We start from the raw sequence: 15,000 nt of genomic DNA, 5'->3' as shown, positions 1-15,000 counted from the left end.
GGAGGCTTGGGAAAAGGACGGCCGCTCCTGCAACCCCGGACCCCGGGTGCCCTCGCATGCAGCCTGGGAGGTGACGGAAGAGAGCCGGTGCCCAGAGTGAGACCTCTGTCCCCGATGCAACCCCCCCTCCCCCCGTCCTCTGTCTCTCTCTTTCTCTCTCTCTCTCTCTCTCTCTCTCTCTCTCTCTCTCTCTCTCTCTCTCTCTCTCTCTCTCTCTCTCTCTCTCTCTCTCTCTCTCTCTCTCTCTCTCTCTCTCTCTCTCTCTCTCTCTCTCTCTCTCTCTCTCTCTCTCTCTCTCTCTCTCTCCCTCTCTCTCTCCCTCCCTCTGGTCTCCAACATGGCGTGTGTCCCTGTCCCTCCGTAAATCATTTTTAAATGAAGGGAGGCCAAATCAAGCAGAGGCAACGCACTGGGAGGAATGTTCCCGTTTTAACTACATTCGAGAGGGGGAGACGGAGAAGGAAAAAAGTGAGAGCCCGAAAAAATGCAGGGCATTCGCTCTCACCCTCGCCACCCCCACCCCCCCTACACACACACACACACATACACACACACACACACACACACACACACACACACACATACACACACACACACACACACACACACACACACACACACACACACACACACACACACACCACCACCACCACCATCGGCACCATCAGCACAAACAGCACAAGCACACAACAACCCCCTGGCTCCACAAGCGGAGCTGGAGGAGGCGGCATCTGCTAAAGGCATCACTCTGGGGTCAACGTCCTCCTTGTCCCCCCAGAGAACAGTTCTCTCTGCCACAGTGTGTGTGTGTGTGTGTGTGTGTGTGTGTGTGTGTGTGTGTACATGTGTGTACGTGTGTGTGTGTGTGTGTGTGTGTGTGTGTGTGTCTGTGCATGAAAGAGAAAGAGAAACAGGGAGAGATAGAAGGAGTGGGAGAGGGAAGAGAGCTTGTGTGTGTGTGTGTGTGTGTGTGTGTGTGTGTGTGTGTGTGTGTGACCCATTACAACCCACAAAAAAGGCCTTTGTGTCATTTGTCATTTCAGAGCATTCTGTATCTTGCAGTGGATTCTCATCGTAACAAGAAATAACAGTAATGACAGTCACCACATGTATGGCAAAACACTGTTTTTTTTAAAAATGCCTAAAATAAACAAAGCCTAAAACACAACCAAGATGAGTCATGGGTGCATTCTCTCCTCTCCCTCCTTACCTGTTGGGCAAAACTCGGGGCCGTTGGGGACCTCCTGGAGAGTGCCATCCTGGGCGTAAAGAGGCCTGGGCGGGTACATCTGCTGGGGGTGGCACGCGGCAGGCAGCTGGGCAGGCTGACTCATGGGCATCGCCATGGCCATGCCACCACTTTGCCTCTGGAGGAGCAAACACACACACACACACACACACACACACACACACACACACAGACACACATACACACACACACACACACACACACACACACACACACACACACACACACACACACACACACACACACATTAGTGACCACTTACCACATGTACTGTATACTATATATTCAAGAAGATGCTTTAGAAAGGTAACACATTCGAGGCATTGATGCATTTAATCGTAGTAATCTATTAAATATTTGCCCTTTAAGATCTGAGCTTCACATATTTCAGCGATACTTTCTAAACACATACGCAGCTGTTAGCATGAGTATGTGTCGTGTGTATAAAAACAGATATGTGTTGCTCAATATTGTTTATGTCTATTTAGATCCTTCCAGTATGTGTAGCTATGAATACCTCACAAACTTGCCACAGACCACAAGCAGATAAATAGCACAGTATACAAATATAAATGCCAGCTCAGGGATTTAACCCATCAAGTGAAGCAGGCCTACTGTAACCTTCACCACGTATCTAAATCTACACCATCTACAACACTGGAAACCTCAACATGACCGACGGGGCGAGTTTCGAGGAGCCTGAGTCAAAGAGTGAGATCAAAATTGGGTGAAAAACCCTCCATGCATAGCCGAGATACATCATGCTTTTCTACGTTAACGGTTCTCTTGAAATGAGACGCCTTACGAGACGTCTTATCGCCTGGATCGCTAGAGAGCTGCAGCGCTGACGTCAGGCCTCAGGAAAGGGAAGTCCAGAGGAGTTTGCTGACTCCAGTGGCTTGATATGAATTTACTGCAGATGCTGGCGATAGGGAGGGAGAAAGATAGCAAACGGCTGGGGTGTTTGGAGAGCAAATACTTTGAGCAGCAACCCCCTTTTTGTATGTGTGTGTGTGTGTGTGTGTGTGTGTGTGTGTGTGTGAGTCTATTTTTGGAACATAATGACTAGTGAAAATAGTCAACTCGAGTGGAGTGCTTTTTTCATTCCAAAGTGTCTGGCATTGTATAGAATTGTGTAGGTTGTGTAAACAAGGATTGTTTCAGATGGCTGTTTCCATCTTGTTTTTTTTGTCAAAACTAAACAAACTGATTGGAAAGTCAATGGGAAAAAAAACAACGAGGCTTGACGATAACACACGGGGTGTTCCTAGCGTTGTTTAGCTGTGCATTTGGACCGAAACTCTATCTGTGACCCCTGGGTTATGGGAAAGGCCCTTTTAATGGACACATGCTGAAAGCAACAGATAGAGCCTCCAGCAGAGAGCACAGCTTTTTTTTCCACATGTAGTGACATTGGGTGTCGAGTGGCAACGTACACACAGAAACACAGAACACACACACACACACACACACACACACACACACACACACACACACACACACACACACACACACACACACACACACACACACACACACAGACACACGCACGCACACACACACGCACACACACACGCACACACACACACACACACACACACACACACACACACACACACACACACACACACACACACACACACACAAGAGTCACTAGGGACAGTCCAGCTTCTAAAGAACTCTTGATGACGATGAAAGCCCTGTTATCTATGATGGTGACTGTCCACAGTGACGTTGAGTTGGGGTAGGGGGCGGGTTGAAAGTGGCCGATACCTGAGAGACTGCCCATCTGATAAACTTCGCTTTTACTACGAGGCTCCAGCGGTTATCACAGCCAGACCTGTCAGAACCCCCCCCCCCCTCCCTTCCCCCCGCCCTTTTCCCCTCTCTCCACCCCCACCACTGAGTGGACGCGGGCAGACAGCCCTAATCTCGGGCACTCTGTAGCAGCCGGCATCTCAGGAGTAAGTCATCCTGGAGAAGAGGGAGACACATCTGCGGATGTAGACTCATAGACATCAATCCAACATCAAACTCCCCCAGTGGTGCCATGTGAAATAGGCTTGAAGAGCTCGTGGGGTGTTTTGAGTTTAACTGCTTTCCCACAAACTGCTCTATAATGTGTCTTGTTTACTACCGATCCTTTGTTATTGGGATGTGAGCATTCTTAGTGACTGTGTGGCCTGTGCTAAACTATGTTTCAAACGACCGAGTTTCTGTGCGCATCAAAACCAACTATGGTGTGTGTCTCCAAAACCCTCTCTGAGATGTCCCGCTGTGAGAGCCAGAGCGGTGACTTTCATCTGCGCCCCCGGCAGAAACAACTGCCTTTATTCACGGCATGTAAATTCGCGAGCCGAGCGGAGGGGAAGGTCTTTCGGTAACGTGGCCTCTGACCGCGGGGCGAGAAGGCTGCGCTGTGTGCAGCCATCTCCATTTCAAAAGCCCAGAGACCACCTGGACCAATTAGAGGTGCCACAGCTTTCCCGGGCAACGTCGGGGCGTGCGAGAGACAGGGGCAGAGGAGAGAGAGAGGAGAGAAAGAGAGAGAGAGAGAGAGAGAGAGAGAGGAGGGTGTGGAGACGGGGTGCAGAGGAGGGGTGAGGAGCTGGGTCGCACGCCGATTAGCATGTAACCTCCTCCCCTTTGGCTAATGCCACTGTCTTCTGCATACAAATAGCTAAATGTCTCCTTGCCGGTCTCGGGCTGCACCTTTCTCCCCCCTTTGCGCTTACCTGAGAGGAATCCAAATGTCTCCCGCGCCTCTCGTCCGCGACGCTGCGTATGAGGTGTTTGCTTTTTTCCACACGGCCGTGTTCACACGTGTGTTACACTGCTTTAACCCTGCTGACCTCCAGTGTGTGTGTGTTTGTGTGTGTGTGTGAGTGAGTGTGTGTGTGAGTGTGTGTGTGTGTATGTGAGGGAGGGGAGCGGAGCGGAGGTTTGTCTGTGCTAGAGGCAAAGCTACTCCTTTCGTTTTTTATCCTGTTTTGTTTATAAAAGCTGTGGCCCTGTCTTGCAGTTAGCAATTAAGCGTAGCGTTCTTCTTTCACACTCTTCTGTCCGTGCCGAGCCGGGGGCGTTTCTTTTTTCGCCCTCTCGCTGCAAAGTTTTGATTTGATCTGGCACACCACTGATCACACACATAATTCAAATCCCTAACCCAGCCTTGACCTGTTCCTCACTGCGTAAGCATCCGTCTCCGTTTGCTCATACAAGGTCTGATGCCGTTACCGGCTAGCGGAAGATAAATACTCGAAAGTGCAGCAACAGCAAGTGCAGGGAGCGTTATTGCTGGGTTTTTTAATGACCTTGATAGTTTAAATGCTAAACTGATGGATTTCTTGCTTGTTGCGAGACGGCCCGAAACTTCCCACCCCTCTCTCTCTCTCTCTCTCTCTCTCGTGATGTGAGGGACTGTTTGTTTTCTCTCCCCTGCATTTCATTTTCCGTTTCTGTCTTGGCAGCCGCGGAACAAGTGAATACGAGGTGTGAATGAGATCCTGAAATCCCTGCACTCCCACAAGGAGCCTCAGGAGCTGAACGCCAGTAGTTGCTCAAAAACACTTTGCAACACGGTGATGGAATGCAGAGGTGAGCGTGTGTGAAGCGCGGGACGCACTCCCACACACACCTCGTCTCGTGTGGTATAGGCAGCAGCAGCGCCCTTTGGCAAACACCAGGTGATTTACTGCTGGGGTGTGTGTGTACAGTATGTGTGTGTGTGTGTGTGTGTGTGTGTGTGTGTGTGCGTGTGCGGAGGGGTGGAAGAGGTTGTGTGTCAGAGGGTCTTACCATCGCGCCCAGACGGTCGACGGGGTGAAGGGCTGGGTAGGCTGGAACTGGATCCATGTAGTAACTCATGCCGTAGATTTGGGTGGGGGGTCAGCGATGGGGAGGGGGGGTCTGGTCTGGCCACGGGAGCACGGGTGGGCAGGCAGGAGGGCAGGAGGGCAGGAGGGCGGTCGGGCGGGTTAGGTGGAGCGGGTGGGCCTGCCAGAGAGATTAGCACACAGGCAGGGCCGGGTGAGGTGAGAGGCCACAGACCCCTATCAATCTCAGCCTGTTTATATAGGAGACAGGGCCTCCACCACACACACACACACACACACACACACACATGTGTGCACACACACACACACACACACGCACACACACATACACACGGCCCGGATTACAATAACCTGCTGCCGTGATGCAGGGCTGCTCCAAAACCAACAAGCGGAATGAGCTGGTCAAACTGCAGTGCACTGACGGAGGCGCATGACTCTGGCTCCCTACTAATGTTGCCTTAGTGTCATGTCACTCAGTAGCTGGACTCCAGTAAAGGGTTTGGAACGAAAGCAGAAAGACAAACAAATAATACATCAAATCATGAGGAAAGGCAATATCTACAGAGTGGATGGCCAAATGTTGAAAATGTATCATTTCACTGGATAAATAAAAGTAATTTCATTCTGTTTCATTTGTTGTTGTTGTTTTTCTGAATCTGCAGCAGCAGTGAGCGTGTTATATCATTTTCAGACCACCTTATAAAGAGTGAGTCGAACATTTGAAATTAGGACATTTTTGTCTGTTTCTCATTTCATGCAAACAACCAATTTACATGCTGTTAAAAAGCAAAGGAAGAAGACTGCTTAAAAAAACGGAGCTATCCAAAGTGTTTAATTACATGGAAAACCTAAATTCAGGCTCATTCCGCCTCCACTATGTTCAGGGTACAGTCTGTTATTGTCTGTTTACAGAGATGCACAGAGAGAGAGACAAGGGATAGAGAGAGAGAGAGAGAGAGTGAGAGAGAGAGAGAAAGAGAGAGCTGCTGTGCTGCTGTGGTGTGTAGAACACATCTGAACAGTTGCGTGCTGAAAGTGATCCACACAAACACACACACACACACACACACACACACACCCAAGCACCTCACACTCCTCTCTCTCCCTCCCTTCTTCCCTCGCTCAAGCCATCTCTTTATCATTGTTTACTAGCAGCAGCATTAGCTGTGAGAGCTGGAGTCCAGCTGTGGGGATTATGTTTCTGAAGGGATTTCAGGACGTGGGCAAGGATAGCCTGTGTAATAGCACTGTTCACTCACCTAAAACGTCCCCCTTCCTCACACTCACACACACACACACACACACACACACACACACACACACACACACACACACACACACACACACACACACACACACACACACACACCTATATCACCAGGATGTGTGTATGGGGGGGGGAGTGTCACTCAAACACCTAGCCCAAAAGGTGTGTAGGCTACGAGCTGGTGTAAGACAGAAAGTGAGGGAGACAGCGATAGAGACATCTTGAAGTGCTTAGGGAAAAGGCAGTTGATGTTACACCAGTGCATAACTTTCAAAGACGTTCATTTCTGGAGCTGATGGCATCACAAGGCAAAACAGCATCGTTAAATTGTGCTACTGACATAGCAATAGTATTTTGTTTTTTTGTTTGAAAACACAGTTCTGTTTAACCTCGTCCTCGTACATTACAAGGAATGCAATAAATGACACTTTGTATATTCCATATTAAATTCATAAAGAACCGTGTCCTGAATATGTCACTCCATGTTGCTAAGTGAATAGGCTATTTCCTTTTCAATATCACAACTAGGTTATAATGGCACTCACATATCGGAATAGTTAATTAAGTCATAACGTTAAAAAAAAAACACAAGTTGTGTGAATCACTGTTGCATTAGAAAAAAAACCTAGTGTAATCTTATCTGAATTTCGTTGCATCTCTCCACGCACAAAATGCACCGAACTGTCACATCAATTCAAACATTGAACTTCACAAAGAATGTAAAATGCAGCCTAAAATAGTGGCATAGTTTCCATGTTCTCCTTTCGGTTGTTAATTGCAATCGTTACGACGCAACTGATAAGGCTTGTATGATCAATAGGCTTATAAACTACAAAGAAAACTTTTAACTCACCTATGCAATGGAAAACAACTTCCTGCGAGGTTTCGTTGCGCTTCTCAGCTTTCCTGCCGTCGGGACTGCCGCTCTACCTGGCTTGCTGAAGCTGGAGTTGAGAGCAGGAAGGATAAACGCACTTGCCGGATTAGTCCCACCCTCGACAATTACCGGGGTCCACTAAAAAAACGAGTCGCTTCCTTTGTAGCCGTTCGTTTTTGGAACAAGTGCGGTCCTTCCGAGAGTAACCTGTTTTGTTATTGCTATCCATATGGAGACGTTTTTTTTTTTTTTAATCGTCCATCACAACTTCATCTTTTATACAACTGGACACTGATATTTAGAGCTCTACATATTGAGCAGGTCAAACTGAAAGTTGAATGTAAATGTAAGCTAACAGGTCATTTTCAAATTAATTATTATAGCCTACATATAATTAAACAGGTATTACTCGGTTTGTAATTAGTTTGGTCATCATCAGTGAAGTCTCAATTTCACCTCACCTTGAAATGTAACCAGAATGAATTTAGACAAATAGGGCATTGTGACTCAGTATCAAAGATTATGAACTATTGCTCCGGAGGGACTATGGCTAATGTGTTCCATTTTAAGTGGCATAGGAAATGAATAGATGTTCAGATGTAGTGTTCGTGTTGGGTCAGTGTTTCCATGTTTATTGTCAATGGACACAACAGGAACATGTCCTTATTAAGACATGAAAAGCCACTGTTGCAGTGCACAATGTGTGGATTTCCTCCCCTGGTTGCCACCCCCGCGCACCCGGTCATCAGCGACCGAGTCCCAGGCCACAGTGAGAGCAGCCGAGCGTGTCCCAGTCAGATGCAGGGAGTGGTTTTGTCAATGAAAACGACGGCCTTCTCTCTTTCCTCCTCTGGAAAAGAACTCAGTCCGTGTTGGCCATGCATTGTAGTGAGTCCTGCTGCAATGGTCACGCCGTGACTACAGGATGACCTTGGTTAGCGTCTGGTTCCTGAACGCTCTGAGAGCTAGCTCACCCAGCACGTCCATAGCAGCTGTCACCAGCCTCTCTTCTGTCCCTGACTGACTGGTGTTCTGGTGATGTATTGCCGTTACCCTTAACTCGGCCTTATGGGAAATAAGCGTTTCAGTAAATGTGTCTTGCATCAGACAGCAGCAACCAATTCAGGGATTCATAAATTGCACCAGAGGAGTGATCCTGCCCCAGTGGAGATGGGACATTTGCGATCAGAGAAGGGTTGCTGCTCCAGGCTTGAGCTGGACGACATTAGGCAGATTGACATCACCATCTCATCACCATAACTAGCAGCTGCAGCAAGAAGTAAAAATGGAGTCGTGTGTGTTTTCTCCTTGCCATACTGTTCCATAGGTATGGAATATTTGCTATATTCAATAGCACACTTGGTAGACCATCATACCAAATAAAATATTCCATTTAATAGGCTCAAATTAAAAAGTAAAAAAGTTCATGCCTATTTGTGAAATAGAGGGTTATCTTTGCCTATGCATGGATTTATGTGTTTTTGTGTTTATTTATCTGCAGAAGTCTCGGGAGGATATTTCGATGCAGACAAGCAGACATCGCCCCCATAGCGAGTGTGTTTTATCACATGCCCAACACTCGCCTCTCGTCCGTAACACCCCGCGAGTGTGTGTGTGATAACTCCACAGCCGCTCCACGCTACATTTGTTTGAATTACAAAGTGCACGGTCAAAAGACCAGCGGCATGGCTGTCGAGGAGTAAAGCCCAAGACGCTTTCAAGTCCAAGGTGAGAAGCGTGAAGAGGTACCATGTCTGTCGGCACCATCAGACATGGTATGTGTGGCGGGGGCGTCGGGGGCTGTGGAGAGGGGGGGGGGGGGGGGGTTGGGGGGGGCTCTGCTTAAGCTTGGCCTCCCTGGACCACAGATGGGCAACACTTTGGTGGTGGTGCTGGATGGGGGGGGGTGGCTGGTGGTGTGGGGGGAGAAAAGGATGAGTTATGGCCATGCAGAGATGGAAGCAGCCAAAGAGAGAGTGCATGGTCCGGACGCGCCCCTCTGATGAGGCAAATTGAATAAAGAGGGATGAATGTGCTCCAGACCTACCCCTGATGCCCACAATGCTGTTTCAATTAGCAGACCCTGCGAGTTCAAAGGGGAGGCCTCGCTGCTCCTCTGCTCCGCATGAGCCTGCTCTCATCACTTCCCTCCGCCTTTCACCGCCCCATCACTGGGCCACCTTTCCCCCTATCTCTCTCTCTCTCTTTCTCTTTCTCTTTCTCTTTCTACTCTGTGTCTCTTTCTTCTCTCTCTGTCTGTCTGTCACTCGGCCTGTTTCTCACGCTCTCTCTCTCTTCTCTCTCTTTCTCTCTGTAACTGTCTGTCTCACTATCTCGCTTATGTCTCTCTATTTCTCTATCATTCGCTTTCAGTTTTTGCTTTGTTGCTACCTTTTGTTATCTCTCTCTCGCTCGTTCTCTCTTGTTCTCGCTATCCCGCTATCTTCCGCCCCTCTCTCTGTTCTCCGGCTCCCCGAGGAGACGACAGGCTCTGGTCACGCTTTTACATTAAACAGATCGCTCGGCCCTCGCCACTGTCAGTGCGCCGCCATCACTCATCGGATCTGGACTGCTTTACTGCTGATCTCCATCGCGCCATTGTCATGGCACTTTTAGAGCGTGGAAAGCGCAAAAGCCCCCCGTAAAACCCATATTGTTTTTAAAAGCCGTTTTTCCTTTCCATTTTCTTCCTGCCTTGTTAGGCGCCGCACCCCAGATCCCATTCACGCCAAGGTTTTGGGGCTGTTGAAAATAGGCCCTTCGACAGTTGCTGGTGTTGGTCAGATAGTGAGGCATCTTTGGGGTGTGTTGGCTGTGTGCTATCATCCACTGGCGTTATTTATCTCTTGTTGCACGTCTTCACGGGTGAATCACAGAGTCATCAAAGCTCCACTGAGTTTCATTATCCTCCAACTGTGTGCGCGGTTTTGATCTCGCCACATGCGCTCACCATCACAGCCGTGTTTTAATCAAACTTTTTTTTTTCTTCCCCTCTCGCCTTTGCCTTTCTTTTTTCGTGTCGTGCTGTTTGCTGAGTGCTCCCAGGCCTTGAAACCTGCTATCTCGATTTTCTTTTTTTCGGGGAGTGGGGGTGGTGGTGTGTGTGTGTGTGTGTGGGGGGGGGGGGGGGTGGTGGTGAAGTAGTGGAGGTTGGAGGTTGAGGTGGAGCACAGAGGGTTCGTTCCTCATGATACACACACATGGCAGGTATAATTAATGAGACTTTATGAACCTCGTCTTATTGTTGGAGGCTCGTCCTCGGGATCCTCAGGATCCTCAGGGAGAGTATCGGAGTTCTCCTCCCACTCCTTCTTTTTCTGTCTCCCTCTGTCTTTCTCTCTCACTTGCTCTCTCTCTCTGTCTCTCTCTCTTTCTTGCTCCCTCGTTCACAGGAGATCACCATACGCTTTGAAAGACTGCCCGATTCTTTCCCCAGAAGAAACTGCCCTGCAGATGTTGCTTCACCCGACTACAAAGAAGGAGGCCTTTATGAGGAGTCGGTCTATTTTGGGCCTCTGTGTTTCCGAGTGCTGGGAGAGGTAGAGTCCTAATCTTTTTTTGCTGAGATCTTGTTTTATTTCTTGCCGAGGTATTTATAGATTAAAGCCCCATTGTAATGACTAAAGCAAGGATATAATATTTTATGACAGTATCAACTTGTGATCACCCGGCTAGATTTAGCCCCTGCGAGGGAGCAGAGGGCCCTGCTGGCATGGAGAACAAGGGAAGAGTAAGGAAGGGGATATTTGCCACGCTGTGCAGATGGATAGAACTGACTTTCACTCTTTCAAGAAGAGACAGAGTAGAGGGCTGGGGGTGGGGTGGGAGTCGGAGGCTTTTTTTGATATTCTTTTGTGAGCGGGTCGGAGGACATCTCTGCAGCTGACTTCCGTTTGCCAACCAAATAGCTGCAACTTTGTAGCACTCCATGGAGCCAAATTCTTCGGGGTGATATTAACTCTTGATATTATCTTTAATTAAAGAGTCCAATCCTCTTACCAAGTTGTCCAAACAGCTCTAAATAGGCTGGCTAAGTCACACAAACATCCTCAGTATTTGATGGTGGAGGGAAGCGTGCAATGGCTCCAGATGTTCCGCGTTCAAGAGCATTTTCGCCAGGGATGGACCGAGACAGGGATCTTCTGTTCAGAGCAGAGTTCCTGACAGGACATGTTCGCAGAAAAGTCCTGCTGTGCCGAAGGCAGAAAAAAAAACGAAGCCCCCACGATTCGGGGCCCAAGCGCCGGAACCACTGGAACTCTGAGGAGCATTGTTCACTGGACGGAACCGGAGTGCGGAGAATAGGTGTGGCGGGGGGAACGTTACGGCCAGATACGACCGAAGCCCTGCCTGCCTGCCCGCCTCACACCGCCATCAAAGATGGACTTCCTAAGAGGGACGACCAGAGCTGCACCTCCGCTGACAGAGGGCCTGAGCAGTACAAGCCCACCTAGGAATACATGAATGCCTGATTGTACAGAACTGTACATGTGTACCGGACAGAGGTCCTTTTCAACTGATCTTTGTCCACACAAAGCAACAGGCCCTCTGCACAGCTGGGATCTCTGCACACATCACTGGACGAATCCACACATGCATTTGTTATTATGTGTCCTGTGTCTTCAATAGGCACGGCCTATGACAACATATTTTGATGTTTGTTTAATCACATCAAATTTAAATAACTCTTATCAAAGAACAGAAAGAAAAGAATAACAGATGATTCAGTTAGCTATTCGTTGCGATTCATAAACATAACCCATATTTCACATATTTTGGGTGAATGTAAGAGCATGTGTCTTTTTACAAGTTGTTACTCTGAACAAAAAGGGGGAAACCTCACACACTCAGAGAGAACCAAACAAAACACAGGCAGTTCCTCAGCCCTCGGTGCTGTTGATAAGACACTTCTGGGCCGAATCCAAAACAAACACTCCAACACCCTGGCTCTCATCCCCCCAGCCAATCCGCAGCAGCCGCTATTCCTCTTAATTAGTCTGCCAGAATGAGAGCCTGTCCTCTCATTAGCGCCCAGCGCCTGGGTAACAGAGAGTGGTGTGACACAGAGACACACACACATGAGTTCATGAGACACGCGTACACACATCACACCACACACACATAAATCAGGAACTGGCTTACACTCGAACACACACACGAGTGCGGTGGAAGAAGCGTTCTTTCTCTCTTTCTCTCTCTCTCTCACACACACTCACACACCACATACACATTGAATTGTGCGTGCGCACACACACACACACACACACATACACAGGCATACATACACATACGAGCTGAATGAGATTGAGATGAGTGCAATGGCAGCGGGATCTCCCCCTATGCTCTTTGGCCTGCTGCTGCTACTGCTCTTGTTTAAACTGGCCAACCTAGTTCAACTGAGAGAGATGCTATCAACGCAGTGTGTGTGCGTGTGTGTCTGTCAGTGTGTCCAGAAATGGGGACACCCTAGTTACCATGCGAGTGTGCATCTCGATGTCGCTGTGTTAAAAGCTGACTGTATGTTTTTTCGTGTGTGTGTGTGTGTGTGTGTCTCAGCATGTGTCACAGTGTGTGTGTGTGTGTGTGTGTGTGTGTGTGTGTGTGTGTGTGTATACGTGTGTCTCAGCTCATCTGTCCTACAGCGCCAAGGCAAGGCGTGACTTTTGACTGGCTCCGGCTGCAGGGAGGAGGTGGAGAGGAGAGGAGGTGGAGAAGAGAGGAGAGGAGAGGAGAGGAGAGGAGAGGAGAGGAGAGGGCTGTTAGTGCTGGGCTGTTTGGGATGAGTGATCCCAGCTGTCTTCAAGTGGAGTGTCCCGGAGCACGCAGCCCGCCTTCACCATGATGGGTTACATTCCTCATCAGCCTGCCCTCTCTCTCTCTCTCTCTCTCTCTCTCTCTCTCTCACCCCTGATCTGTCTATCCTTCTCTCTCCCTCTCTGCCTTTTTCTTTCACTTTCTATCTCTTTTTCTACCCGTGACTCCGTGCACACTAGATGTTTCCACACCTGCAAAACAGGTACACAGATCACATCACTAGCAGGAACAAAAAAAGACAAGCATCTCCGCTCCAAGACAGGCCAATGACTCGTCTAATCGTTAATGACGCGTCTATTAAATATTGATGCACGCGGCCTCATGTGTGAGATAAATGAGACAAGCGAAGACGTCCTCCCCGGTTCTCCGCAGCGCTGTTCCGGCCGGGCGCAGAACCGAACGGAGTCGAGGGGTCGGCGAGGATGCGTTTTTTAAGCGACGGGGCACGTTAGCCGCCGTCACCCGGCAGCGCCGGAGGCCTGTGCAGCCTCAGCCTGAGAACGGGGCAGCCTCGTAACCCGCAGCGTGGCCTCCCTGAGCCGGGCTGAGAGCTCTGTTTACAGAGCCCCGGCTGTTATTAATGATGGGATTGCCTTGTTCTGCGGGAGATGGGAGTTGGGTACAGCTTGAGGCGAGATTACAGTTGCATAAATAATGACCCTTCCAACCCCCCTCCCCCCACACACACACACACACACACACACACCCTTCCCTGTTCTCCACACGCACACCGCTCTCGCTAGCACCCCCCTATGCCCCAAACTCACTATGGCCTCCACCACCCCCAACTAACCCCCGCCCTACCCCTCGCACCCCCCTCAATCCTCCCCCCCAACCCTTCGTCTTTCTCCCCTTTTTGTTCCTCCGGTCTCATCAGCTCCGTCAGTTCTCTCCTCTAACTTCCCAAAGCCTGCTGCTTTGTTCATATTCCCAGGCCCCCGCTCCACATACTTTCCACACACAAAAACTTGGTTCACACACATGTACTGTACACTGCTGATCACACAAACTGTTCATATGCACGCATATGCACACACTTCCTTCATGCATACACATACTGTACACACACACACACACACACACACACACACACACACACACACACACACACACTCTTTACATAATGACACACATGCACATATAAAGTCCATTTACGCACACACAGACAGACACACACACATACACTCACACACACACACTGAGAGACACACACAGCCTGCCCTCACCATCCAGGGCCAAGAGCGTATTTTTAGCGCTGGACTGATGTTTTAAGGATGTAAGGTCCATCCTGTGGCGTGATTTTCTTTGAGGAAACGGCCCGCGCACGATCTCTTCCTCTCTGCCTCCCCTCCCTTCATCTCTCATTCTTTCTGTCCGCCCGCGCCCCCCCCTTCCCCCTCCCCCCTCTACCCCCCTCTCCCTCTCTCCCTCTACCACTCACTCCCTCAGCTGCTGATGAAGAGAGGTCTGGGGAGCCCTTATCAACGCCAATGTGGCAGCTTGATTTGTGCAAACTCAGGACCCTCATCAATCTGACCTGCTTCCAGCCACAACACTGGAGAGAGTTGACCCCCCCCCCCCCCCCCCCCCCACACACACACACACACACACAACATACCCTTTAACCATCCCCAGTCCTAGACGCTTCACAACCTAAACACCCCGCTGCTGTTTACCCGTGCCATAAACGTCCACGCGTCTACACCACTGAGACATCAGCGGGTTTTGCTCTTATCTGACCTCAAGTCCGCCCTTAGTTAGTGTTTGTTGTTGTTGATGTTGTTGAGTACGATTAAAAATATGTGTCATGGCTCAGATATATTCACCAAAGTGTCATCTCACATACACCACAAGCTGCACGCCATCACTTAAACTGCTGATGGTGAGATGCATTCTTGGTATTCTGATGAATTCTGAGACACACTTCTATTCCAAAATTGGATATGTGATACTGTGATAT

General features: G+C 49.2%; 1 protein-coding gene across 1 annotated transcript in view; it reads right to left on the bottom strand.

Annotated features, from left to right (window-relative positions):
* ets1 (v-ets avian erythroblastosis virus E26 oncogene homolog 1) overlaps positions 1-5,079 on the bottom strand; it is a 43,817-nt gene extending 38,738 nt beyond the window's left edge. The window contains exons 1-2 of the mRNA XM_062552232.1: positions 5,045-5,079; positions 1,211-1,367 (exon numbers count right to left, since the gene is read on the bottom strand). Coding sequence (XP_062408216.1) covers positions 1,211-1,367; positions 5,045-5,047 — 160 coding nt within the window. The 5' untranslated portion in view covers positions 5,048-5,079. The remainder of the gene's footprint in view (positions 1-1,210; positions 1,368-5,044) is intronic.
* Between the last annotated feature and the right edge of the window lie 9,921 nt (positions 5,080-15,000).

This window comes from Sardina pilchardus, chromosome 13, assembly GCF_963854185.1.
Source record: "Sardina pilchardus chromosome 13, fSarPil1.1, whole genome shotgun sequence".
NCBI classification, from domain to species: domain Eukaryota; kingdom Metazoa; phylum Chordata; class Actinopteri; order Clupeiformes; family Clupeidae; genus Sardina; species Sardina pilchardus.
Note: the sequence above shows the minus strand (reverse complement) of the source record. Positions and strands in the feature narration are given on the sequence as shown.